The 24,430-nt window shown below is 37.1% G+C and overlaps 1 protein-coding gene across 1 annotated transcript in view; it reads left to right on the top strand.

The window, feature by feature from the left end:
* Positions 1 to 24,430, top strand: part of LOC100032469 (ubiquinol-cytochrome-c reductase complex assembly factor 1) — a 147,570-nt gene that overhangs the window by 38,839 nt on the left and 84,301 nt on the right. The window contains exons 3-6 of the mRNA XM_056822136.1: positions 736 to 831; positions 1,801 to 1,908; positions 8,951 to 9,023; positions 13,455 to 13,512. Coding sequence (XP_056678114.1) covers positions 736 to 831; positions 1,801 to 1,908; positions 8,951 to 9,023; positions 13,455 to 13,512 — 335 coding nt within the window. The remainder of the gene's footprint in view (positions 1 to 735; positions 832 to 1,800; positions 1,909 to 8,950; positions 9,024 to 13,454; positions 13,513 to 24,430) is intronic.

The raw sequence follows: 24,430 nt of genomic DNA, 5'->3' as shown, positions 1-24,430 counted from the left end.
GAGGAAATTCTGATCTGATTTTTTTTTCAATTGTTAAAGATTAGCCCTTTTCAAAATACCTTTCCTCGTCTTCAAATTCCAGAACCCCTTCTGGTTTTCCTACTGCTTCTGGTAATTATCTCTGGGTGGACAAGTCTCAGAAATATAAATCTCACCCTGATCTCCAGTCCCGTATCATCAATTGAGTATCAGACATTTCATCTGTATATCTCATAGACATCATAAACTCTACATGTCTAAACTTTATCCTTGGCTGCTTCTCACACATGTCTTTTCATCTCCATCTCTGTGTTTTTGTACAAGCTGCCTCCTATGCCTGGAAGGCACTTCTTCCCCATACATGATTCTTAGAATCCCTTGATTTCTTTAGAGCTCAGCTCAAGAGGCACTTCCTACATCAGATCTTTCCTGAAAATCCTGGCTGCTAGTGCCTCTTCCAACCTTCTAAATTGCTTTATATAATCTACTTCTTGGTATGTGTATTCTTTTCTTAGCTAGAATGAAAGTACCATGTGACTAATTTTTGGCTTTATCATCTCCTGCACCTAGAATATTGAGTGGCACATAGAACAGACTAATAAATTCTATTTTGTCAATTTATTGTTAGTTAGCAGGACAGCCTCAGGAACTGCCATGTCCTGACCAATGTAGGAATGACCCAGTGTTTTCAGAAGCTCTTTAACACTAGGAGTAAACACTGAAGAGTTGTTAATTTCTTTGATCATTTTCTTCCAGTGGCCCCAGAGGAGTCTTTCCCAAGTGCATGGTGGGCCAGAACAGATCATTGAAACAGGTCCACAACCAAACAGGACATACCATACTACAAGCCAGGTGAGAATCACTTGTATGTTATTGTTCTCTGCCTTAAAATCCAAAATAATGACGTAGTCATATTTATTGGAAAGACTCTTTAAAGGAAAAGTATGACAAATAGGCGAATTTGTTCTTTATTATTGGCTGGGCATACCACTTGTCTTTTAGAGAATCCATATTTATTTGGAGAGACTGCAGATTTTTCTCAAATGTTACCATTTTGTTGAGTTCAGAATATTCTCTTATCATTTTTGTAATTTAATTACTGTATGTGTAAAAGTTGTTTTAGTAAATTGCATGATGGTGAGAGAAGTAACTATGTGGCACAGTGGATAGAGGTCTGGGCCTCAAGTTAGGAAGACTTGAGACCAAATCTAACCTCAGACATTTAGTGGCTGTATGACCGTGGACAAGTCACTTATTCTCTGCCTCAGTTTCCTCAACATAAAATGGAGATAGTAATAGAATCTACTTCCCAAGGTTGTTATGAAGATCAAATGAAATATTTGTAAAATGCTCAGCATAAATGCTGGCACATGGCTTGTTCTCTTCCTTTTCCCTTATATTCCTCACTTTGGTTGAGTAGTTTTGAATAAACTTTATGTCTGCCTTAAAAATTATTTCTCTTTCTGTTTTCCTTTGTCAGTAAATATAACATTTCCACTCCTAGAGTTGTTCACTGGGACCTGGGATCAGGATCTCTTTTTGGGGAACTCTCTTCTATAGAGCTTTTCAATCTAGTTCCAAAGAACCTTGTTTGTTATTGTTCTCAGGATGGATATTGCAGATGAATGTACATTGTTAGGAGGACATTCATCAAATATTTGCATGTTTCAGATAGGTGAACTGGGTGCTACATGTCAACGAAATGAGAATTTAAGATTTCTAGGCTTGAAAAGTCAAAACTCCCAGCAGAATTTGTTTGGAGGGACAAAAGCATTTTTTTTCTGGACCTTAATGTTTTTTCCCTTTTCTTTACTCAAACAGCTTCTAATTCCCAGTGACTCCCCAAAACCCATTGAAGAGAAGGTTGGTGCCCTCACAAAGATAATAGAAGCCATGGGATTCACAGGACCATTGAAATACAGTAGATGGGTAAAGTTCTTCTAGATTTTCTCTTCATCTTATTCCTTGGCTTTCTTTGTTTTTTAAATGCTTTCTAGGTGGTGTTGCTGTATCCAGCTTTTCATAATTTCTTTGTTGCCCTGTCAATTTATACATTAAGTAAGTTAGGTCTTAACCATAGGGGTGATTGGGGACATAGGATAGAAACATCTTATCAAGAGACTTCCATGAAAATGTCTTTCTGGTACATGTGTAGAAAAACACATTTCTAAAACTTCTGGTTTGGGGACCTAGTAATTTGGGTAAATTCTAGGCCACTGTTGTGGTTCTAGAACAGTTGTTAGATTTTAATACATTTCGTACTTTTGTGGAAATATAGCCAAAATGCTAGCATCACTATTGTGCATTTGTGGCATGAATGATGCTTTCCAGATGATTTTATATAAGTTTTTGGTTGGACACACTTCACTTTTCACAATTACGTAGAAGGAAAATTAAATAGAACCCATTTCATAGCACAAATAGACCTGCCAGCTGTATGTTTGTTGAATTGATTATAGATTAGAGATGGTGGGGGAGAAAACAACTTAGGAAATATAACTAGTGCATATTTGTGACAAGGGCTTTGTTTTTCCAGTGGGAGGGGTGAGAGAGGGTAGGGATGAGTAACAAGAAAAAGAAAAAAGGTCATTGAATTATCTTTCTTTTAAAAAGCTAAGAAGAGGAGGCAGATAAGTGGTTCAGTGGGTAGAGAGTCAGACCTGGAGATGAGATGACTTGGGTTCTGGCCTCACATACTTCCTAGCTATGTGACCCTGGGCAAATCACTCCCTATTACCTGGCCTTTACCACTCTTCTGCCTTGGAAGCAATACTCTGTATAGATTATAAATCAGAAAGTAAGGGTTTAAAAAAAAAAAGCTGAGAAGTGAACAGTGTGACAAGGAAATCACTTTAAAAGACTGATATATATTAATTTAAGGTCGCCAAGGAATTCAGCTATGTAATTCCTAAATGAAAACTCAAGTCAGCCGTCAACCTTTTATAGAGTTTAATTACAAACAGGAGGAAGAAAGGAATTAGAGATAGAGAGAGAGAGAGGGAGAGAGAAAGGGGAGAGAAGGGAATAGGGCTTAAATACCCCTTCTGTTTAGGCTGGGCCAAAAGGCCCAAGCCCTTAGATAGCTGGGGCAAAGAAAGGAGATCAGTCCCTATTACTCACATGACCAAAATGGAGAAACAGTCTCAGAGGCCTCCACCTCCAGCTTCCTTCAGAGCAAGCTTCTCAGAGCACCTCTCCAACCACTCAGAGCCAAAACTCTCCCAACCACCCACCCCAGTCCTCAGACCCCTCTATCTTTAAGGAAACCATCCAAGTTCCCTCCTCTCAGTTCTCACATCTACCAATCACTGTCCATCATTTTCCCTGTGCCAATGGTGGCTCTAGCTTAACCCAGGACCGCCCAGAGGTCTGTGGCTTTGCACATGTCTGTTGAAGGTCATATTCTCAAATAATTAAATCTTGATCTTTTGCTACAGCCCTTCCTAAATCCTGTTACCCTGAGTAGGGTAGAGATTGGAATAATTAAATTTTGATCTATGCTGCAGCCCTTCCTAAATCCTGTTAGGACTGAGTAGGGTGGAAATTTTATTTTCCAAGACCTGGTTCTGTCATTCCAAGTATCTCTATTGTATCAATTCTAAAATCAATCATGACTCAAAGAAATTCCTGTTCTGTGCTTAAGCATAGGTCAAAGCCCTTTCCATTGTTCAGCAAAAGGTTTCTGTCCTAAAGTAATCTTAAGAAGGGAGGAGGAGGAACCTCCCATGCCAATGGGGTTCACATTCCAATAGACTATCACTAAGAAATTTTCCAAGTATGAAATTTCCCAATGGTGAAATTTCCAACATTTATAAGTCTAAGAAATTTTAAGGTTTACAACAGAAAGAAGAAAGAAGCACAGACAAATAGGACAGCTTTGAAAGCCACAGACTGAATTAGGTACTTATAAAGAAAAGCAAGCTTATATAATAGAGACCTGGAGTTTCATGTGAAATCTTTTTCTATTCTACTTAGGTATATGAAAATACCTTTTTGGGGAATTTTAGTTCAGAATAAAAATACATTTTTAAAAAAGAAATCGTCAAACTTGAAATTCTTGTTTGACTCTTGCTTATTAAAATCACATTGTAAGAGTCATGTTTGGATAACTTGATTAATGCTATAAAATTATAGGAAAATTCATTAAAACTCATTTAAACTGCCCACTGATGTCTTTCCAGTCCTGCACATTGTCATTTGATAATATCTATTAATTAGCACTTCTACTCTCAGAGCTGTTAGAAGGGAGAATGGTAATGTGAAGGGAAGGTTCAAGTATTGAAGAGTTAAAGTTCTTATACTGTGAATGATTTTCTTGTTCAGAAAGTTGAGACAAGGCGGGAAATGCTAAGATCTTGCCATTGTGTTTTTGCCTTGTGCCTTGCTCTGTTGCTTTGTATATAGTCAATAATGAGCTGGCTTTCTTTCCTCATCTTCAGTTTCCCTGCTTCTAACACTCATTACTGAAGTGGTAAAGTTACTAACTACTCTTGGGTCACAAATGGCAAATAAGCCAGCAAAGAGTAAATTATAGCTGATAAGCAATAGACTCATTGATACAGAAATATAATTGAAGATGGTTTGAGGAGCAGCAAGGCAGCTCGGATAGAGATCCAGACCTGAAGATGGGAGGCCCTGGGTTCAAATTTGGCCTCAGTCATTTTCTAGCTGTGTCCTTGGGCAAGTCACTTAACTCCAATTGCCTAGCCCTTTTATAAGTCTTCTGCCTTGGAACTGTATCAATTCTAAGACAAAAGAGATAAGGGTTTAAAAAAGAAAGTAGTTTGAAGCCTGAGGAAAATCTAGAACATTGACAAAGACTCAAGATTTTGTTTTGGCCATGAGAACAAAGTAATTTGGGAAAAGACTCCTTCAGCCTTAGAGTCAAGAATTTAATTTGGAAAAGGGCAACCATATCATTTTGCTCAGGAATTATTGCCATTCTGTTTTGCTTTCATTTGAGAGTGGGAAATGAATAAGTGAAAACAAAATGTTAATTTAATTAAGTAATTAATGTAATTAAATATTAATTAAAAATGAAAAACCTCCAAAGTGCCATTAGTTCTAGAAAGTCAACCCAGATTTCTATACCTTCTATGCCTTCAGTGCATTTCACATATATTTATAATGTTTTATAAATATATACATATTATAGATATTCATAACAAATGCTCAGAAGCACTTATTTGCTGACATGCTTTTGAATAAACCAAAAAAGATTGATTTTTGTTGATTTTGCTTTTTACTTAATTTCAGCTCTTCAAAAATTGGGAATCTCTGTTTATTTTATATGATAACTTCACTTTATATGATAAATTCACTAATTAGGCTCTTCCTGGAAAAAAGGAAAAACAACTCTTCTATCCTCACTTTGCTAAAATTCCATTATTTATTTAATTATTTGAAGATTTTTTAAATTTCTAAACCCTTCTGTCTTAGAGTTGATACTAAGTGTGAGTTCTAAGGTAGAAGAGCAGTAAGGGCTATACAATTGGAGTTAAATGACTTGCCTAGAGTGACACAACTAGGAAGTGTCTGAGGTCATATTTGAACCCAGGACCCCCTATTTCCAGACCTGGCTCTCCAAATGTGACTATTATTATAATAGTTTAATTTTGAATGTTTTGTTGTATAACAGACAGGGAGGGCAACAATAGATGAATGAGATACTTTTGAAAGAAATGAGAAGAAAAAATAAAGGAATGAAAAATAATTATTAATATAAGGGGAAGGAAGGAAAATAAAGGAAAAGTAGAGAGAAGGTCATGATAGAGAGGGAAAAATAGCTTATCAGATTTTTTGAGGGTTGGGGGGCTTCTGTGTTTAGTCTCATACTTCTCTTAGTTCTTCCTTATTTCTATTTCCCAGGGAAAAAAGGTAGATAACATTTTGTTTTGGAGATTATTAAAATACATGGAAACTTTCTCTATGGTTTAGCCTAAATTGGCCTCTTAATTTTTTTATTTAGCCTATAGTATCTCTGTGGGCTTGTTTCATAATGTTTCCGTTAACATGAGACCTGGGAACGCTTTTGTGGTGTGGCAGTGTCTACCTGTGTCTCTATTGATGTCCTGATTGGTAGAAGTTCTTCTTTCTAAGAATCCAGAAGGTGATTCTGTCACACTTTTAAAGAGATTACATTAGTTTTGGGTTCCACGAATTCTCTCTTAAGAGAGAGAACTTTCTAAATATGGAGTCAGGAGTGTAGTGTGCCTAGCAATTGGCCTAGATTTGTCTTTTAAGCCTATCACATTGTCTTGTATCATATTACTTATTTAGTTGTCTTATCTTTTCCCCTATTACATTATAAGCTCCTTCTGGACAGGAATTACATAATTTTTTGTTTCATCCTTGGAACATAGCATGGTGCCTTGCACATAGTTGCCACTTAATAAATATTTATTGAACCAAATTGAGAACGTAGCACTCACAGGAATTTTTTGTCACTGCTACAGAGAAAGGAAGGAATTAAAATAGCAAATGTGTATATATATATATATATATATATATATATATATATATATATATATATATATATATGTCAGCCAGTCTGACCAAATATAAGAGCTTACAGTCATTTCAGAGGATTTCAGGAACCAACTAGCAAAAGGGCAGGGAAAGCCATTCTCTCATAGCAGACAGGGCTTTACTTGGGTCAGGCGGTGCATCTCTGTTAGAAGGGAATAGGTATAGTGATAGTATTAATAGGAAATTATAGTGAGACAAGAATATAAAAATTTTTGCTAAAGCAGAACATCTGTGGGTAATGGTGAGATCTAAGGTATAGCTATCTTTAGGTATCGTTGAGATAGCATGTAAGAGTAGATCATGGGATTTGAATAGATTTATGGAATTAGAAAGTTGGGAAGTTTGAGGGACATGAACAATAATAATGAATCTCCTGCTACATGAATAGGAGTTGGGGAGGAAAGAAAGCTTGTGAGCCAGGTGCTGAACTCATTAAGAAAGAAGGGAGAATAATCTAGGGATCTCTACACAATTGAGTAGTTACAGTGAACTATGATGGTGAAAAATTTTAATAGAGTGAACTTCAGAGGAAGCATTTGCTGAGTAATAAAAGGAGGCATAAATAAAAGGCAATAAGAAATTTTGGGAGTGGCCCTGAGGAGTAAAGGATATTCCAACTTTAGGATCAGTGAGTTAAGGAGGTTGAGCTTAGCTATAGTCATCACCAAGGATGTAGTGTCATCTAGGGGAAGCCTAACTTCCCTCCCTCCCTCCCTCCTCAATACAGAGTATCATTTCCAAAGCAGAAGAACAGTATGGCCTAAGCAGTTGGGGTTAAGGAACTAGCCAAGAGTTACAGAGCTGGGAAGTGTCTGAGGCCAGATTTGAACCTAGGACCTCCCATCTCTAGGCCTTTGGCTCTCTATCCACTGAGTCACTTAGCTACTGAGGGAGAAAGCCTACTTTCACTGAGAGCAAGTAGGTAAGAAGTATGAGAGAATGAGAATTCCAGAGGGCACAATGAAAGTAGTGGGCAAATATAAGCATCACATCCTCAGTAACTCTTAACTTCATCTCATCTTCTTGTGGAAAAGGAGTTAAGGTTGTTTTTTTTTTTTGCTTGTTTGTTTTTGCTGGGGACCATTGTAGGTACAGAGTAGTAGAAATCTCAATATGTCAATATAAGGAGGATATTCTATTATTTAAATCTGTCCAGAAGTAGAATGGAAATGTAAATGGGACTGATACTATTTGTCAAGTTGCACTTTATCAAGGTTGTTATATGAACCAATGCTATATAATATAAGTTTCCCAAATGTTCAGGCCTAAAGGTTGGATGTTATATTGGAGATAGTGTAGAGGGGAATTATGCTTCCAGTTGAGGGTTGGACTGGATGACCTGTTCATTCCAGCTAAGATTCTATGATCACAACAGGTCTGATCAAGAATGGAAGGATCTGAAATGAGTTTGAAGAACAATTAGCAAAAATGCTGTGGAAGTAGTAACATGCTTGTAGAGTTGTATATTTTTTCTCTTAATAAGAAAAGATCTAGTTATTAAAACTCCTTTTAAACTTCGCTTTTAAATGACTATGCCATTCTTTGCTAGTTGTTTTTTTCATTTTGTTGATATAAACTGAAAATCTCAAGTTCCCCATGAATCTTTTAATAACCACAATTATTGTTGTCTTTTTGGTAAGGTATTTTGAAAATGCTTTGGCAGACAATGAAATTGACAACAACTCTTTAGATAGAATCCAATGCATTTGAGTGCATTGGTAGTCTTCACCTTCTCCTGTTTATTTAGGATCAAGAAGGAATGAGTATTTTCCTACTTCTTTGATCTGCAGTTTCTTAACTTAGAAGTAATTAGTTTAGAAAGAGGGAAAATTCTTTATTACTTACAGACAAAAACCAAAAAACTTTTGTTGTTAAAAGTTGGACTATTTCTGCAAAAGTCTGATGACTTTAGTGATTTCCTTTAGTTAAGTCCTTTAGAGTTCAGATTTTAAAATGGTTGTGGAGAAACTGAAGATGATCCAGAAAAAATTTGCAAAGAATTAAAGGAATGGATCCTAGTCCGTGGGAGGAAAGGTTAAAGGAATTGGGATTGTTTAGACTGTGAGGGATAAGAGAATGGCATGTGAGTGTGTGTGTGTGTGTGTGTGTGTGTGTGTGTGTGTGTGTTCCTCACTTTTAATGAGAATGTTAAGTAGTAATTCTCAGTTTTTAGAGATTCAAACAGGATGAAGTGGGCTTTAACTAAAGCAGCTGGAGAAATTTCAATTGGCCACGAGGCAGAAGTTGTAGTGGATTTCCAAGAGGGATATAATCTGTGTTCCTCAAGGTCCTCCACAAATAAACTTCTGGCAGGGGACTAGACAAGATAATCACTCAAGATCCCTTGCAGCTCCAGAATTCTGAGATTCTTTGACCCCTACCTAATGGTACCAGAATGTCCATCTGGTCACATCTTGAGTTTGGTTTTATTTTCTTTACCTAGAAGATTAAGATTGCTGCTCTGCGCATGTACACTAGCTGTGTGGAGAAAACCGACTTCGAGGAATTCTTTCTAAGTAAGTGACTGCTCTGTAGTAGTTCTGAAAAAGAAAGAGAATAGTTTTATCTAATAGGGTGGCTTTGATTTAAATCACTAATCAGGAAGACATCCATTTTTACTATAAACTGTTTATAACCATAGTATTTATTTTTCACAACTGAGAAAACTGTCACTTTTAGATGGTGTACATTCTATATTTTAAAGCTATGACTTTTTTTAATTAAAAAAATAAAATTTATAACTGTATTCTGATAGTAGACTACACAGCAATGGGTTGTTGTTTTTTTTTTAAGTAATTGAAGCAGATACCTGCAAAAGTCTCAGGGAGAGTGAATTACCAATTCCACAGGTTAATCTTTGCCATTTGAGAGATTTTATTACATTATTATGCTAGGATGATAGCAGCCATGGTCCAAATATTACAGACATTTTCATTGTTTTGTTTAATTAAAACAATAAATGAATGCATTCTAGATACTTTTATTCAACAAATAAATATAATTTTTTACTAAAATTGTTTTTTTAATGTTTTTATTCTTGTTGAAATACAAATGGAATGTTTCCATATTACTTCATCTGAGTTAACATTAAAAAATTAAAATATTGACTTATTCAGCTAATACAGTATATATGTTTTTCTTTGTGTCTTTTCTCTTCCCTTTTCCCTTTTATGTTGGAATAAAAGCTTTTCCTCTCCCCCCATTTTTTGCTAATCAAATTATATTCTTAATTTAGAAAGAAACAGTTCAAAGGGAGAAAGCATTGTTTCTGTTTTTGGAGAAATAGCCATTGCTTTTAAGAACTGTATTGTTTCTGTAGTAGCACAAGTTTTGAATCCATGTGTTTTAAGTGACTTCCATCAGTTCACTAGTGTGACATTCCTTAAATTCTCATCAACAAATATATACTTAACCCTGAAATTTATTACATTTGGCATGATGTCAAGATGGTTGCTAATTCTTCTTCAGTAAGGGACCCTGGATTGAATCTAGTATTGAATATTTTGGGAATAGTTTGAGCTCATGGCCTATTTTGACATATTTATAAAATTTTTATAACAGTGCTACATAAATGTAAAGACATAATTTGAAATTGTTTCTATTTTTAAAACTTTTTTTGAATTTTACCATAACTTAAACTATCATCTATGAGTTATGCCTCTAAAATGATGCCACTTTATTTAAAAAGCATACTAGAGGGGCAGCTGGGTGGTTCAGTGGATTGAGAGCCAGACCTAGGTCCTAGGTTCAAATCTGACCTCAGACACTTCCCAGCTGTGTGACCCTGGGAAAGTCACTTGACCCCCATTGCCTAGCCCTTACCACTCTTCTGCCTTGGAACCAATACACAGTATTGGTCTTATATATTCATTCCGAAGATACTGCTCTTCCTTAAAAGATATCCGAGTTCTCCTTTTTGATATTGACTTTAGAACTTGGGCCCTGTGCTTATGAACAACCTCAGTGGCAGCAAGCATTTGATCCTTGGGGTGAAATGAATTTTTTTTTAATAACCTGACATCATTCCAAGTGGAATTTAAGATGAGAGATGGTTGAGTAAGTTGGGTCATGAAATTTGGGATTAAAGATGAGGAGAGAGACAAAATAATGAGGTAGATTTTCATATGTGTTTTGTGAACTGGCTCTAAAGGCATTTGTAATAGATGAGTGCCAAGAATGCTTGGAGCAGTGGCAGCCCTGTTGGCATGAGAGTCAGATGACCTTCTGAAGTGATTATTTTGAAATGGACAGTCAGAGAATCTTAAAACCAGAAGGGACAAGATAGGTCAATATTACTTACTGAAAGAAAAACCCAAAACTTTGAGGGAAGTGATTGCCCAAGGTCACATAGGGAGTGAATAGCAGAGATAAACACTCTTGGGGCCTCCTCAAATTAATTCTACTGGAAGACACACTAAACAGCATCTGAGGTAATGTTTTTAGTCATTCTGACAATTAAAAAAAATATCAGTTTTGACATTTAAAAAAACTTTCTTTGTTGTATATAGCTTCATCTCTTACATGTTTTCCCTCCCCTTTCCCATTTCCTTTCTCTTTTCCTTTCCCAACGAGTTCTAGTGAATGTTTACTAAAGAGTAGGACCTAAAACTTTGCATGTTTTTTTTTTTCCATTACCTTCTGTCTCAGTACCAATTCTAAGACAGAAAAGTGGTAAGGGCTAGGCAGGTGGAGTTAAATGGCTTCTCCAGGGTCTCACAAAAGGTCAAATTTGAACTCACATCTTCCTGAGTCTAGACTTTATCCACTTGTACTCCCTAGCTGCCTCTGCATATGGTTTTTTAACTTTCAGATATTCACTGAATCATAATGCACTGACCTGCCACAGAAACTATTTGTGTTTTTTCCTTCTTCATTATCATTTAGTATGCATTATTGTGTTTAAGTAATGACAGACACAGAAAATTCCATCCCTGCCCTCAGAGGATTAATGATCCAAAGGACAGGGTGGCTAGTACTTGGTATTCTTGCTGTGATGGTCATAAAGTGGAGCATTTGTGCCCTGACAGGGTGGTATTTTAGTGAGCTCCTGTTCTTCCACTCTTTTCCATTCTTGAGCAGTGAGCTAGCATTCCCCAGAGGAGAAAACTGTGACCCAGGTCCAACTCCTGGCCAGGATGCCTCATAGCCTGAGGGCTAATTCTGGCTCCAAGTTTGGAAGGACTCCTGGGGGCTGTTGGGAAGGTTTGAGGTAGATGTAGTAGCAGAACAGATTGTCCTTTAGAATTAGCCAAATTTCATTTTCAAGATTGAAGGAAAGATTTCCAAGAAGCCTCAGTTTCTCCCTAGGGTAGGGAGCTGCCCAGCATCCGCCTAATTTCATATAGACTTGGTCAGGCTACTCAAGGCAATATCATATTTGTTTTAATTTTTTGCCTGTTTCTTGGAGCAGGTTCTAGAATACATAGGCATATATACATACACATAGAGAAGAAGGGTTTCACTTTGTAGCTATTATGAGTAACATGATATAGTGGGAAGGAGGGGACTGCATTGGGAAGCAGACAGCCTGAAGTCGGCTACTTAGGCAAGTTGTTCATTCCCTTTGGGCCTCACTTGTCTTATCTATAAAATGGGAATAATGATATATGTTATATATGTCTGAAGATTGGGACTTACCCCAGATAATCTCTTAAGATCTATAGGTCCCTGTGATTCTGTACGTACGCCTATTGTCATTGATTTTTCTTTTTCCTCCTTCCCAATTTTCTCTTTTTAAAAGTAGGTATCCCTATTGTAACTTATGATAGCCAAGGTGGTCTCCTTTGGGGAGATTCATTTTGGTGAGCCTTGGGGGCTTCCTCTCCACCATCAGGACACCTACTTTTTTCTGGTCCCTATAAATATTTCTCCTTTTTGTTATCACTTAGTATGCATTACAATGTTTAAATAATTACAGTGACACAGAAAGTCACCTGCCTTCAATGGATCCAAAGGATGGGGTGGCTAGGCAGAGCCTTGACCACATCAAGTCTCTGTAGTCTGCTTCCTCTTGTTTTAGAATTCTGCCTGCCTTCACTTAGGAAGGAGAGATTATCTGCCAGGAGAAATTGGAGAGCCCCACACTTGACTTTGAGCCAAAGGTTGTTCTGAGTAGATCTGAGATTTGGCCTCTTAAAAAATTGAAAGATTTGAGAGTCTGGGCACAGAACTGGTTTGTGGGTTCTGGAAACAGCTGGAACCCCCCCTGCCCAGCTTTGTCAGTGAGTGGTGAAAAGCATTCTTTGGCTGGGCTGCCATAGGGCCAAGGGTGGCAGCACTAGCCATTGAATACCATTTTCCTTTGTTGGTTACACTCTCATATTCTTCAGCTCTATTTCTTTTCCCTGGGCCTTTGGGAAAGAATGCTCTCCTTGGTATTTGAGTAAATCCATTAATATTTATCTCTGTATCACTTTTTGTTACTGTAGAGCAGGGTTCCATGAACCTGGATGGGAAAAAATTACATATTTATTTCCAATCATGTCTAATATTTAACATGTCCTTCAGTTATTGAAAAGCATTCTGAGAAAGAGTCTAATAGGCTTTACCAGGCTGCCAAAAGGATTACTGATCTACAAAAGTTTAAGAATCCTTGTCTTAGAGACAATAGGAAATGGGAAATAAAGAAGCTTTCTTAATTGTTGGGAGAGAGGAAAAAAAGAGAAGGTGAAATCTTCTCGCATGCTTTCAGTTGATTTTGAGATCTCCAGGGGCCCTTTGCTTTATGGAATCAAAGAACATCATCTACTAAAAGTTATTATCTTTGCATATTATACTTTTATATGTGGGGTTTTGAATGTAATAAACAATAAATCAATAGTGGTTGATTGCATGAATTATTGAATTGATCATTGTACTACTAGCAATTAAAATACAGCAAATATGTGATTTCTCATTTTGCTTTTGGTGTACCTTCATTTGAAAACTATCTTGCTGTTGTCTTATAGGGTGCCAGATGCCTGATACATTCAACTCTTGGTTTCTTATTACTCTGCTTCATGTCTGGTAAGTGAGCCTTTGAAATAAGTTGACCACATGGGGTTTTTTCAATCCTGCTGACTTGCAAGGTATAGACCATAGCAGTACTGAGCATATGAAATGACGTTTGTTCAGGCTGAAAAAACTGTTCCATTCATTTTCTTAACTGGCTTCTTTTAGCATTTTTTTTAAATTAAAGGTCAAATCATAGGCTTGGAGAAAAACTCATATTTGTAGAATTTTCTCAAAGAACGAATGCCCCAGTGAGCCACATTATCAGGGTCTCTGAGAGCTCTGCCGAGCCTCGGCGGAAAGTTCCCTCCAGCAGCTGTTTTAGGAAAGTCCTCATTTACGTAAAAGTGGTTTGAATTGTGAGAATTTGTGGTAATTTTCATTGCTGGTCATCAGAAACCTATAAAAAATTATAGCGCTGACATTTATGCCTGGATCTCTACAGTGTGCACAGAGGCCAGGCTTTTGCCAGGTTTGTTGCATGTAAAAATATTTAACACCTTAAACAGTATATTTTTCTTCATCTGTGAAATCAGTAGCCAAAAAAAATCAATTTTTCATCTAATGTTACTTGCTGTTAAAGGTCAGAAGGATATAGAAGAGATGTTGAAGGTGGGGGTGGGGAGTGTATTTATCAAACTGCCAGATCTTGGGAAGCCAAATTCTGTAGAACTAAGTTTACTGCTCTAACCAAAGGGAGCATCTGAGGAGTTTGTGGAACTGCTGCCTTGTAAAAGGCTCCTTGTCTGAGACAGGCTCATAGGGCTAACTCTTGCTCTGTTGAAAGGTTGGTTTTGATAGTCCCTGAAATGAATCTTACCTACTTCACTCCTGGAGCCCCTAGGATTGGTAAAGATGATGCAACTGATAGCTTTGGTTAAAGGCTATGGGGCAAGGGCCCAGGCACCAGTGCTTGGAAATGTGTCTTCGGTGTTTAGTCAGGTGGCAGTACTACTGAAGAGCCAGGCCTTAGGGAGAAATGTCTGGTGGGGGTGGGGGTTGCCAAGCAAAATCAGTGAGAAGGGAGACCACTTTACTGTTATAGGTCATGCTACTCAACATGATGCAGTGGAAAGAATTTTGGTCTCAGGAGAGAAATCCAGATGTCATAAGATAGCTATATGTTCTGGGGCCAGTGATTTTCCCTCCTAGAGACTCACTTTACCACGTTGTAGAGAAGGGAGTTTTGGCCATTTTCTTGGAAAAATAACTATATCTCATTTGATCTGGAAGCTAAGGATGAAGCTAAGCTGAGCAACTCTCAGCTGTGACTGCTAGCCATCTCTTGGAGTGCCTTGGGCTCTGCATGATCATAGTCTTTAGCCCATCCAGATTGAGCTGCTATTGATAGAGCTGGCATCAAAGGCACCATTCCTACAGTTTTTGTTAGGGCTTCTTTAAGTTGCCTTAGCATAGTTGATGAAAAACTAAGGAATTTATACTCTTGAGTAAATCTTAGTTATCCTGGCCTTGTGGTTGGCCCTGGTTATATCTCCTTCCCCCCATTCTCTGCCCTTCCTAACCCACTCATCTACATAGCATTTTTTTTAGCCCTTGCCATTTCATCTTAGAATGATACTGAGTATCAGTTCCAAGGCAGAAGAGCAGAGATTAATCAATTAAAGTTATGTGACTTTCCCAGTCACACAGTTAGGAAATGTCTAATGCCACATTTGAACCCAAGATCATCTGCTTCTAGGCCTGGCTCTCAATCCACTGAGCCACTTAGCTGCCCCTAGCTTTTTTATTTTTAACATGATATGCTAATAAACTTCTTGTCTGTAATGCCTGGTAGTCTATATGACAGAAATTGCATAATTAACCACATAGTCCACGATACCAGTACCTCTCTTCTAGGAGCTTGTCCTGTAGTAGACAAATAGAAGCCAGGCCAGGCATTAGTGTTTGGAGGAGACTCGTGGTCAGATGAGATGGCTTCAGGAAGGGCCTCGCCCAGTGGTCTGTATTTGTGGGTCCTGTGACCCTGTACTCTCTAAATGAGAAGCAGGCTTGGAGAGTAAGTGGGTGGAGGAAACCAGGCAGAGATAGCCATGTACACAGCCCCGGGAAAATGACAGCTTGCCAGCCAACAAATAAATAACCTCATTCATTTCTCACACTGCCGGCACTTGAGCGCAGCCATGCAGACTTGATTTGTTTGGCCTCCAAGGAGAGCAGCCAGTCCAGCCGATGGCAGGGTAAGGATTCCTTCCCAGCAACCAGAGTGACAAATCTCCCTGAGTGCCCGTGATCTTTACACTGAATTCCAAATCCAATCTGGGCTAAGCAGCTTAGAAACTACTGCAGGGGAAAATGTAGGCCAAAACACAACTAGCATTGTCAGAGGGGCCAAGTAGAAGAAGGGCAGGATGCTGCTAGCTGCCAAGACATGGCAGGAGGTCAGCTTTAGGAATAACAAGAATACTTTCCTTCCAGATTCAGGCAGAAGAACTTAGGTAAAAAGGAGGAAATTCATGACTAGAAAAACCTTCTACTCTTTGTGACTACACTGGGAAAAGTGGTTTTAGCCTGCCCCCTACCCCCTTCCACCTACCAGCAATGAGGTGCTCATAGGAAGCTTCTCTGTTTTCACATGGATGCGTACATCCTAGGAATGATGTGGATGTTGTTACTCCAGTGGCTAGTTATAAGGGTTATTGCCTTTCTTCTCTCTGTCATTATTTTTAGTCTTTCTTCTTCCCTCTGTTTCACAGAGGATTTGGGGGCTATTACAGAATTTTAACATGATTTTTAACATTTCTCAAACTGCCTGCATAACCCTGTTCTTTCATGAAATGCAAATAAAGAAGGATTATAGTAGATGATTTTTATGCTTGTATTACTTTGCCCCCTAAGATATTAAATATAGTTATATGTTTGAAAATGCTGACTATAGCAATTTTTATGTTTGAAAATAGGCTCTATTTCCTTTAATTTTAACTTCAAATTTTTTCATAACTCTTGCTCTTTCACAATCACCCCAGGAGTATTCATATTGCTAGATCTCCTGTAATATTATTTGTAGGTTATATATATATATTTTTTTTTTCAACCCTTACTTCCTGTATTAAAATTAATACTAAGTATTAGTTCTAAGGCAGAAGAGCAGCAAGGGTTAGGTAGTTGGGATTAAGTGCAGTTATTTGGCTAGGAAAAGTCTGAGGTCACATTTGAACCCAAGACTTCCTATCTCCAGGCCTGGCTCTCTATCCACTGAGTCATCTAGCTGCCCCTTCTAACATCCATTTTCAAATTAGGCTTGAGCAGAATCCAGATAGTGATGATAGAATAATCTTGCTTATAAGGATGCAAAGCCTTAAAAGCCTCATCTTATTAGCAGAGAATAGGCTTCTTGAAGACAAGGGACTATTTTTTTTTTCTTGGTTTCCTCTGTGCTTTGCATATGGTAAGTGCTCACTAAACTGATTGAATGTGGCTAATTAAGAACGTGATCACCTAATTTGTAATATCAAATCTCAGCTCCCTTGAGCTTTGAAGAGAATAAGCTATTGTGGGCAAGACTACTCTTCCAGATAACTGAGTGTTTATCTCTACTAAATGATGATATCCATACAGAGACAAATGAAGGGTTGCGGGTGCATTTGTTCCTGACTATCCTGACATCATTAGCTCTATATTTATTGTATGTTTCTTTACATTGGACCCTGTAAGAATTTGTGTTCAGCTAAGAATTGACAGAATAATTGATAGATACAGGTAGAGAAAAAAGAACAGTGTAGTAGAGATTTTAGATTTATATCTGCTTTTCTCATAGAACTGCTAGTAGCTCCTGTCCATTGTGTTTCTGTTTAAGGGATTAATATTTACTTATTTGCTTTTTCTTACAACTTGAGCTATGTGTGGTTAAATTTGCCACAATGCTTTGTCTTTATGAGCATGTACAAAATGTTTAAAGGGTCAGAAGACCTCCTTTTTAGATTTTAACAATGTTGCCAAATATTTGTATGATTTTGGACAAGACAATTCCCATTCTGGGCTCAGTTTTTCCATCTATAAAATAAAAGAGTTGGCTTGGATAACTTTTAAACAGATCTACATTTTATTAGTCTTTAATTTTTCTCTCTTTGCTTTCAGTTTACTATCAGCTAAAATTCACATTTCCTTTTTATTTTGTGAAGTTTTTTGTTTTTGCTTTATCTGCTAGCATGATTGCAGTTCCTGCTTTTTTGTAAATTTTGTGCCAACCCCTCATTTTTATTTTGTGCATGTCTTTGTTTTTTTAAAGTGTTTTTGTAAGCATCAGTTAATGGAGTTTTGCTTTCTTATCTAATCAGTCACTTTTCCCTTTTACTGGATTGTTTAATCCATTCACATTTAAAGTTGTTAGAGCTAGATTTATATTTCTCTCCACTGGTCCCTAATATTGGTTTGTTTTTCCAAATTAGTATTTCTGCCTCCTCCCGGCCCCCCCCCTCGCCCCCCCGTAAAGACCCTTATTTTAGCATAATTTATTTTTGACAATTGTTTTCTGACATTTTGCTATTTAGATTCTCTCCCTTCCCTTCCCTTTCTTCCCCTCCCCTCTCAGGCAGATATAGGTTATAGCAGTGCTTTCACGCAAAACACGTTTCCATATATATTCCCCATGCCATGACAGAAGATACATATCACACATACAATAATAGCTTAATCTCCTTTAAAGCAACCCTGTTCTTACTGATTCTCTTTCATACACTATCCTCAGAACCTTTCTCCTCACATTTGTTACCCTTTTCCTTAGACTTGGAATATGTGTAACTTATAACTTTCTTTTTATCCAGTTATATAATCTTCCCCTTTTTCCCTTTCATTTAAGTAGCTATGTAAAACCTCCCTTGCTCTAGATCCATTATAATGTGAATAGATACAGTCATCCCCCAAGTCCAATGTCACTGCCAAGAAAAGCCTGAGGAAATGTCTAGACTCTACAGAGTTCACCTTTTGTAACTTTTTCATGTCAATCAGGCTTCTCTGATTTACCTTCTACCAATTTAATGTTAGAATATGGTAAGTATATAATTTCTGACATAAAGACCTATGAAATCAGTGAATACTAATTAGATGGGAGAAAGAAATAAGGCTGCAACATGATGTGTTCTATAGTTTAACTACAGTTGAAGTATCCCACACACATTGACATGTGATGACCTTTATGTTGAATTCTGATTTTTTATTATTAAGTTTGTATTATAATCAGGGTCTCATCTTCTCCAAGAGGCCTCATTTCGGTAATAGTATAAAATTTCTTGAATTTGACTTTACCTCACCATTTCATTGCCCTAAGATAACCATCAGCTGGGATGGTATCCATGGAAGCAAGGGAACACACTGCCCTGTTAAACTGAAAACATTTAGCCTTATGTCCATGTAGTTAGAAAGTTTATGGTCTGAGAAAAGCTGTGCCTTTTTAAACCTCAGGGGCAGGTGCATTAACAAACTACCAAACTTTCAAATAAATGAATTCCATTACCTCACTATTGCTGTTGATGAATTGGCCCCTGACAGCACTTATGCATTAGAGCATATGGCATCTTTTCAGGTGAGAGGCCAACAGGAATGGTGTGATTAACCTCCAGAAAAATCATATGAGAAATGAATTTACCCAATTTGATTTTCTTGGAGTTGAGTATCCAACTCTTTCTTTGACCAGTACCCTTATCCAGAAACATTTCATAGAATCTTAAATACATTAAATACAGCTTATCTTAAATACAGCTCATCTATACTCTTCATTTTATATCTGGGAGTACCTAGTAAAGTGTAAGGTACTCTGTAAGGAGCCTGGAATTCTTGTCCAGACTCTGCTTCTGAGTCTTTTAATTTTTTTTTTATCCTTACTTTCCATCTTAGAATCAATTCTGTGTATTGAATCCAAGGCAGAAGAGCAGTAAGGGTTAAGCAATTGTGGTTAAGTGACTTGCCCAGGGTTGCACAGCTAAAAAGTGTCAGGATCTCCTGTCTCAAGGCCTTATCTCAATCTACTGAATCACCTAGCTTCCCCATTGCTCCTGAGTCTTTGTATGACCATGAACAAATTCTTTCTCCTTCCTAAATATCACTTTGCCTCCTTTGTGAAACGAAAGGGTGGAAATTAATAATTTTCAAAGTCCCTTCCATTTCTGGTAGCCTGTAAACTACATCTTAAAGCTCCCTTGTTTAGGAAAAAGGTTTGGGAGGAGACCGTGAGAGGTGAATAAGAAAAGGGAGGTGGAAGAGAAAAAAGAGAAAGGCTAGCTGTTCCTTCTTTCCCTTTGACAAGTAAGTGCTTGCAGCTAGAGGCTGCATGGGCTAGCTAGACTAGACCGATGTAGAAATTTGTTATTCTAATGGATTATTTGCAAAATGAACAGAAGCTTGCACTGAAGCTCACAGCCTTTAACAGGTTTCTTATGTGTCCACTCTTCTACCAATTACTTATTCATACATCCAGAAGTAATCTTCCTTGTGCTTGAGTCTTGTTTCTTGATTAAAAAATCTTTAGTGGTTTTCTATTGCCTATTAAGTAGAATTCAGATTTTTTTTTACTTGACATTTCAGGTGCCATTGGAAAAGTGGCCTTTCTAGTGTTAGCTCATGTTGCTTCTTTTCATACATTCCATCTTTAGCCAGACTGGCCTGTTCTCTGCCTCTTGAACAAATTGTGGCTTATCCTGCTTCTGTGTCTTTGCTCAGGCCTGAAATGTTCTTATTCCCTGTTGTGCTTTGAACATCCCCTCATGTTAATTGCTTTCCATTTGTTTAAGACTTTGATCACTGGGTTCTATAGTCATTAGTTTATTCACCTCCCCCCCACCCCCCACCAAATATCTTTTAATATTTTATTGTGATTTGTAAATAATTTATCATATATTGTGGATTATAGTTATTTCTTTGGTCTCCTTCCTAGTGCACTAAACTTCATAGAATTTATATCTTTTTAAAAATAAACTTTTATTGATGCTTTTGTTTTTAAAAAAATCTAAATATTCCCCAATATTCTTCCCTCACCTCCCAGTGAGCCAACATATAACAAAAACTATTTTTTGAAGAGAAAAATGAGCAAAACTGGTCAATACATTGAAAACCTATGATAACATTTGCAGTGTACCAAATTTATAGACCACCCGTCTATGCAAAAGGGAGAAGATGGAAGTATCTTTTCTTATTTCTTCTTTAGGGCCATACTTGTTTTTTGTTATTTTGCAGCATTCACTTTTGATATTTTTGTTGTTAGAAAAGCCACAAATAAACAACAAAATGAGATGTTAAAATTAGAGGGGAAATGAATAAACTATCAAAAGAATAAAATAAATAAAAACTAAGAGCTGGTTGTTTGAAAAAACTTGAAAAGACTAATAAAATTGACTAAAAGGACTAAAAATAAGATGGCAGAAAATGAAATCAAACAAAATAGCAAACAGGGTAAAATAATGAAGCCAGAAATATATTATCCAAAATAAGATAACAAAAGAAATTAAAGAATACTTTCAAAATATATCAGAATTAACAGGAGACCAAATAAAACCCTTTACTTAATAAGCCAATCTCAGAAAAGGAAATAGAGTTAGCTTTAAAAAATTATTAAAAGAAAAATATTCCTGACCTTATAGATTCACAGGAAAATTCAATCAAACTTTTAAAGAAAAATTAGTAACAATAATACATAAATTATTTTCAAAATTTGAGAAAGTAAACTATTGTACTCCTTTTGTGAGTTAAATATTGCCTTATTATTTAAAGTCAAGTATAAAGAAAAAGCCCAAGGTATAAAATAAGCACAGAAGTAGAACTATAGAACAATATCATTAATGAATATTTATTTAAAAAATTGAAGCAAAATCTTTTCAAAGAGACTACAGTGATTCATATAACAAAACACTGGAGCACTCAACATAATTAATCCTAATTTTAAAAAACAACATACAAAACCACATTTAAAAACCTCATACAAAACTACATGATTTTTTCAGTAAATACAGAAAAAGGCTTCAGCAAAGTACAATACTCATTTATGCTAAAAACCTTACAAAGTATAGGCATAGAGAGACCTTTTTTTTTGGAGAGAGACCTTTTAAAAATATAAAAAATATTCCAAACCAAAAGTAAACATCATATAAAATAATGATTAATTAGAAGCTTTCCCAATAAATATAAAAACAAAGCAAGAATACCTACTCTCCCTTTCTTTTATTTGGTATCGTTCTGGAAATGCTAGCAAGAGCAGTAAGAGAAGAGAAAGAAATTAAAGATACAAAAATGAGAAAAAGAGGAGATAAAACTATCCCTATTTGCCGATGACATGATGGTTTACTTTGAAAACAGTCAGATTGGTTGCAAGGGCAGAGTGAAGATGGTGGAGATGATTTTAGTGCTGGGAGTTTCACTCCACCAACTCCTTCAAACAGGCCTAGGAAATGCACCAGCCTAAATCTTGATGGGGAAATCCAGAAAAAGACACAGTGAATCCTTTGTCTGACCCAGGTTGTCATAGATAGATAGCCTAGGAGCTTTGTGGCCTGGGGATGAGATTGGACACAACACAGACTACTTTATCGCCCAGGGAAAGAGGAGAGGGACAGACCCATACCTGGGCATTGCAGTGGGAACAGGTATAAAATGGCAGTTTTGCCACCCAAAACCCAGTCCCAAGTCACAGATCAGGTTAGAATGAGGAGACTGATTTGCACATGGGAGGTGGTGTCCCTTGTGCAAGGAGGCCTTAGGCTGTGTTAAGAGAAAGAAGAAAGTTCAGAAGCCTGTAGCAGCAGTGGTAGTACTTAGACACCAAAGAGCAGGCACTCACTTCCATCATGTAGGCCAACCTACAAAACAAAAATCTTAGACCAAAGGAAATTTATAATTCTGCCCTTGTGAATGAATAGAGCTTTCTAGCTTGTTGATAGGGGAAAAATACAATAGTAGACTATTTTTGGGCATGCCCAAACACCCAGTTCAGGAACTTGTAGAGCTCAGAGTAGGAAGGTAGCAAATCAGACCCCTTTGGTAGCACTGAAAGCTTGCTAGTCTCTAGCCTGTTCATGAGATCTTGGAATAACACAACACTCAGTATCCTAAGAAAGCAACAACAGGACTAGCCTAAACCTTATCTCCAGAAATGTGGCAAAGCCCAGCCCTATTAACATCCAAATAAGTTCAAAGTCAAGAAGCAGACTAGAAGAATGGACAAACAGAAAAAGAGCACCATAATGAGCTATTATGGTGACAGAGACCCTCAAGACAAATGTAGAAAATAATGACTCAAAAACATCTATAAGCAAAACCTTAGAGAAATACAGAGCTTGGGCACAGACTCAATTAGAATTCTTGGAAGAGATGAAGCATGAGTTAATTTATTTTAAAAAATAAATAGCATGAGAGTATTTGAGGAAAAACTAGAAAAGAAATGAGAATTATGGAAAGAAAGAATTAGAAAAGTAATTAATAGTTTGGCACTAAGGTTCAAAATCTTGCCAAAGCAAGAAACTACTGAAAGTTAAAACAGACCAAATACAAGTCAGTGACTTCGTGAGGCAACAAGGAAGTATTGAAACAAAGTCAGAATGCTGAAAAAAATAGAAAATATAAGGTATCTTATTATTAAGAACAACTGATCTGGAAAACAAATCAAGGAAGGGAAAAAATGTAAGAATCATTGTACTAGGGGCAGCTAAGTGACCTGGGCATAGAGCATCAGGCTTGGAGTTGGGGAGGACCAGTAGCCTCAGACACTAGCTGCATGATCCTAGACAAGTCACTTAATTCCAGTTGCCTAGCCCTTGCTGTTCTTCTGCCTTGGAATTCATAGTTAGTAAAAATTCTAAGACAGAAGTATTTGTTTGTTTTTTAAATCATTGTACTATCAGAAAACCATAACCAAAAAAAGAGGCTGATCATATTTCAAGAAATCTTAAAACTGGTGGCAGCTGGGTAGCTCAGTGGATTGAGAGCCAGGCCTAGAGATGGGAGGTCCTAGGTTCAAATCTGGCCTCAGACACTTCCCAGCTGTGTGACCCTGGGCAAGTCACTTAACCCCCATTGCCAAACCCTCACCACTCTTCTGCCTTGGAACCAATACACAGTATTGATTCTAAGATGGAAGGTAAGGGTTTTTATTTAAAAATAAAATAAAAATAAAATAAAATAAAGGAAAACAAGAAATCTTAAAACTGCTTATATCTCTTAGAACTAGGAGGCAACATCAAACTAAAAAGCTTTTGTACAAACAAAACCAATATAACTAAAATCAGAAGGGAAACAACAAATTGGGAAAAAATCTTCATAGAAATGTCTGACAAAGGTTTAATTACTCATATTTATAATGAGCTAAATCAATTGTACAAAAAATCAAGCCATTCTCCAATTGATAAATGGGCAAGGGAAATGGATAGACAGTTCTCAGATAAAGAAATCAAAACTATTAACAAGCACATGAAGAAGTGTTCAAAATCTCTTATAATCAGAGAGATGCAAATCAAAACAACTCTGAGGTATCACCTCACACCTAGCAGATTGGCTAACATAACAGCAAAGGAAAGTAATGAATGCTGGAGGGGATGTGGCAAAGTAGGGACACTAATTCATTGCTGGTGGAGTTGTGAACTGATCCAACCATTCTGGAGGGCAATTTGGAACTATGCCTAAAGGGCGACAAAAGAATATCTACCCTTTGACCCAGCCATAGCACTGCTGGGTCTGTACCCCAAAGAGATAATGGACACAAAGACTTGTACAAAAATATTCATAGCTGCGCTCTTTGTGGTGGCCCAAAACTGGAAAACGAGGGGATGCCCATCAATTGGGGAATGGCTGAGCAAATTGTGGTATATGTTGGTGATGGAATACTATTGTGCTAAAAGGAATAATAAAGTGGAGGAGTTCCATGGAGACTGGAACGACCTCCAGGAAGTGATGCAGAGCTAGAGGAGCAGAGCCAGGAGAACATTGTACACAGAGA

The sequence above is a fragment of the Monodelphis domestica genome, chromosome 1 (genome assembly GCF_027887165.1).
Source record: "Monodelphis domestica isolate mMonDom1 chromosome 1, mMonDom1.pri, whole genome shotgun sequence".
NCBI lineage: Eukaryota > Metazoa > Chordata > Mammalia > Didelphimorphia > Didelphidae > Monodelphis > Monodelphis domestica.
This window is presented reverse-complemented; position numbering and strand designations above follow the sequence as displayed.